The sequence below is a fragment of the Myotis davidii genome, unplaced genomic scaffold (genome assembly GCF_000327345.1).
Source record: "Myotis davidii unplaced genomic scaffold, ASM32734v1 scaffold693, whole genome shotgun sequence".
NCBI classification, from domain to species: domain Eukaryota; kingdom Metazoa; phylum Chordata; class Mammalia; order Chiroptera; family Vespertilionidae; genus Myotis; species Myotis davidii.
Genome location: NW_006284939.1, coordinates 266,790 through 270,817, shown reverse-complemented (window position 1 = coordinate 270,817; position 4,028 = coordinate 266,790). Strand labels below are relative to the sequence as shown.

The 4,028-nt window shown below is 58.9% G+C and overlaps 1 protein-coding gene across 1 annotated transcript in view; it reads right to left on the bottom strand.

Moving 5' to 3' along the window:
* WHSC1 (Wolf-Hirschhorn syndrome candidate 1) overlaps positions 1-4,028 on the bottom strand; it is a 42,490-nt gene that overhangs the window by 34,082 nt on the left and 4,380 nt on the right. The window contains exons 3-7 of the mRNA XM_015558419.1: positions 2,630-2,685; positions 1,800-1,940; positions 1,166-1,308; positions 665-831; positions 6-214 (exon numbers count right to left, since the gene is read on the bottom strand). Coding sequence (XP_015413905.1) covers positions 6-214; positions 665-831; positions 1,166-1,308; positions 1,800-1,940; positions 2,630-2,685 — 716 coding nt within the window. The remainder of the gene's footprint in view (positions 1-5; positions 215-664; positions 832-1,165; positions 1,309-1,799; positions 1,941-2,629; positions 2,686-4,028) is intronic.

The window sequence follows — 4,028 nt, the reverse complement described above, 5'->3', positions numbered from 1 at the left end:
CGGGGACCCCTGCGGGCGCCAGCGCAGCCCCAGGCACCTCCACAGCCAGGCCTGCCTCCCGGGCCGCGTGCGGGTTCAGGTGCAGCTGGCCGTCCACGTACAGGAAGGTGAACTTGGCTCTCCGCTCCTCGACCGGCATGGCGGCGGCGGCGGTGGCTTGCAGGAGGCCCGTCTCCCACTGTGCCCTCAATTTCCCTGAAACGGGTTTCAGCAGCTGAAAAGAAAAACACAAGACACTCTAAGTTTCACTATAAAAACATAAAAATCGCCCACTTTAAAGGATACTTTCACAATTTCAGATAAATTTAGAAATAAAAATTATAAAAACCAATGAACTTGAAGGGTTTACAGAGTTCGGCTCCATAGAACAACTGCTTCTTTATGCTAGAAATGAGTTTTAGTCACATTTCACTAATGTGAACACACAGATGCACACGTTATATATGATGTTACGTATTTACAGATCCATAAAGGAAAATACAAATTACAGAAGAAATGATCTCTGGGAGCCACCAAACAAGTAAAAGAAACGTGTGATGCTTGGAAAGGGCACTCTCGGGCGACAGTGAGCAGCGACAGACACAGGAGCCGTCACACCCTCTCAAGCCACTGCACGGGCAACACCAGACCCAGGCGAAGCCGGGCACCCTGGGGGCACCGTCACCTTGACTTTCTCCGCCTTCGTGGGCGCCTGCCTGGCACTCTCCTGGCACAGCTCCTCAAACTGCCCTTCTCCTTCGAAAGCCGCCAGGCTCTTCTCAAATATCCACGCCCTCTCGGGGGCGTCGCCGAAGAACTGGACGTGATACTGGCGCGCGCTCTTCCTCTGACCTGGGTTTTAAAGGACAGGTTGGAGCCGAGGGCCGACAGTGGGACGTTAGGAAACCAGCCTGTTCCTGGCCCTGGCCCAGAGCTGGCGCTGCCGGCAGGGCCCCTCACCCCCACTCCGCCAGGGCGGGACCCCGGGCAGGGTCCGAGGGGCCTGGTGAGAGAGCTGACCACATCACCTTCACCTCCTCCCTTCTCAGATCCACTTTAAAAGACAGCAGACGAGCAAAACGAGAGCACATCCCAAAGGTCCCTCGACAGAGGGGACCAGACGCCGGGAAGGGGAGCGGCTTGTGTCGGCGGCCTGGGTGCGAGGCCCAGCCCCACCACCTCCTACCACCTGGCAGCCCTGCCAGCCACTCGGTCCAGAGCTCCGAGTGGGGAAAGGGCAGCCAGGAGGCCAGAGGGACCCCACGATATCCCAGGGGCGGCTCCCGGCAGAGAGGAATGAGCCACACCCGACAGCGCAGCCAGAGGGACCTGGGTGAGGAAGAGGCACCTGGTCCCAGAACCCGGGAGAGGGGATGCCAGGCCTGTGCCCTGACTGGGAAGTAAACTGTGACCTCCTGGCTCAGCATGGACCCTCAGCCCAGCCCCGTGGACATGTGTATGCGCGTGCTTTCACTTTAAATCGGCTCAGACTCAGAACAGGCCAGTGACGTGCGTCTTCCTCGTCACACTGTTTTGTTTGGTCAATCCTCACCCAGGGTATTTTTCCACTGATGAGACACATCGACTGGTTACCCCCACGTGCACCCTCTCAGGGCCAGGGATTGAGCCGGCAACTGAGGTGCCAGGAGGCTTCAGTCCTCGGGCCGGTGCTCTACCCACTGGGCCAAACCGGCGAGGGCACACTTTGTTTTTGTAAATACTCACCGAGGATATGTTTTCATTGATTTGAGAGAAGATCGACGTGAGAAACATCCATCAGTTGTCTCCCCACGCACCCTGACCGGGGATTGAACCCTCACCTTTTGGGGTACGGACGCCGCCCTACCAACCGAGCCACCTGGCCAGGCTCCTCCCTGACCCTGCAGTATTTGGAAGAGCTGCCCTTGGCCGTGACGATGAGCACAGGGGCATGTCGGCACCGGCACAACGAAGAAACGCTGCTGCAATGTGTGCGAGGAAGTTGTGTGAACTGACACCGTCTTTAATCAACAGCTCCCGACACAGACTCCACTCCCCACGCCGGGCAGGAAAGCGGAGAGACGCCGTATAAATGTAACATTTTTAAGTCCTTGTCTGCCTAGAAATTTGGTAACGATGTCACCCAGTTACCTCCTATTTAAATGGGTCTTTCACCCACATGAAACCTGCTTGAGCCCAAGCTGAGAGGTCAAGTCTGGTCTCATCTCACCAATGACTCACCAGGTGTCCTGCCACTGACCATGAGGCACCTTCCTTTCTGGGCCAGTTTCTGAAAGTCACCAACCACGGCTGTTGGTCAACACCTGTCACTGCCTCCCCACCCCACACCTGCGAAGAGAGCCGGGCCCCCCTGGGCCCAGGTGCCTACTGGCACTTGGTCCCTTTCCTTCCTCACGGCCCCTGACCCCTGGGCTGGCCTGAGCCCATCTTCCTCCAGCACCGGGGCCTCCAAATTGACAGCAGCCATTCACGTGCACAAGCCGCCTGGAGCGGAAGGGCGGGGAAGGAGGGAAGCCCCCGCAGGCTGACAGCCAGACGCCCGCAGAAGCAAGGCCCGCGCCCAGGACGGGCGGCCAGACGCCCATAGAGAACCCGGGTCTCCCAGCCGGCTCCGAGGGCACAGCCCCAGGCAGGTCAGGCAGAAACTGACCCCAATGCGGGTAGAGAAGCACCCACTGTCAGTGACAGCGCCTCACACCTCAGCAGCTGGGAGCAGGCAAAGACAAAGCCAGTAAGGAAAGCTCGTACCAAACAGCCCGAGACTGCCGAGCTCGGGAGTCCGACAGCGAAGGCCTCACTCCACAAAGCAGAAAAGGCGGTGACAGACTCTCCCCACAGGAAACACCGATTCCAGATGCTTTCTAAGAGAAGACGGTGAGGGCGCGGCAGAACCCTCGGCCGCAGCGCACGGCCTAGAGCACGCTGGGCTGCTCTTTCCAACGCAGAAGCGCGGTCCCTCGGACGCCCGCCCGGGAGGCCGCAGCCAGGACAGGGCCGCCGCTCCACGGCACAGAACGCTAGGCTTCGCCTGCCTGATCCCCAAAGGAAATGCACTGATCACCAGGAAAATGCAAATCAAAACCATGGGGAGCAGCCCTGGCTGGTGTGGCTCAGTGGAGAGAGCGCTGCCCTGCGGACTGACGGGTCCGAGTTCGATTCCGGTCAGAGGCTCATACCTCGGCTGCAGGCTCCTCGCCAGCCAGGACCCTGGTTGAGGGTCATGCAGGAGGCAACCAATCAATGTGTTTCTCTGACATCGATATTTCTGTCTGTCTTTCCTCTCTCTAAAATCAATGGAAAAATATCCTCAGGTGAGCATTAAAAAAAATAAGTATGTGATTCCAGAATGAAAGAAATTATTAAAAATAAAAGCCATAGGAAGAGGAGCAGAGGCTGGTGCCCGGGACTGGGGCAGGAGGGGGCGGGGCGGGAGGATTTCCTGAGACAGTGGTGCCAGCTGCACAGCACGAATGGGCCTCATGTCGCCCGCTGTGCACAGGACAGCGGTTAAGATGGCACATGTCGCCCGCTGTGCACAGGGCAGCGGTTAAGATGGCCTCACGTCGCCCGCTGTGCACAGGGCAGCGGTTAAGATGGCACATGTCGCCCGCTGAGCACAGGGCAACGGTTAAGATGGCACACGTTGCCCGCTGAGCACAGGGCAACGGTTAAGATGGCACACGTTGCCCCGCTGTGCACAGGGCAGCGGTTAAGATGGCACATGTCGCCCGCTGTGCACAGGGCAGCACGAATGGGCCTCACAGTCGCCCGCTGTGCACAGGGCAGCGGTTAAGATGGCACATGTCGCCCGCTGTGCACAGGGCAGCGGTTAAGATGGCACATGTCGCCCGCTGTGCACAGGGCAGCGGTTAAGATGGCACATGTCGCCCGCTGTGCACAGGGCAGCGGTTAGGCCTCACATCGCCCGCTGTGCACAGGGCAGCGGTTAAGATGGCACATGTCGCCCGCTGTGCACAGGGCAGCGGTTAAGATGGCACACGTCGCGCACGTGCACCTGAGCACAGGAAGCAGCAGCAGGACAGCAGGGC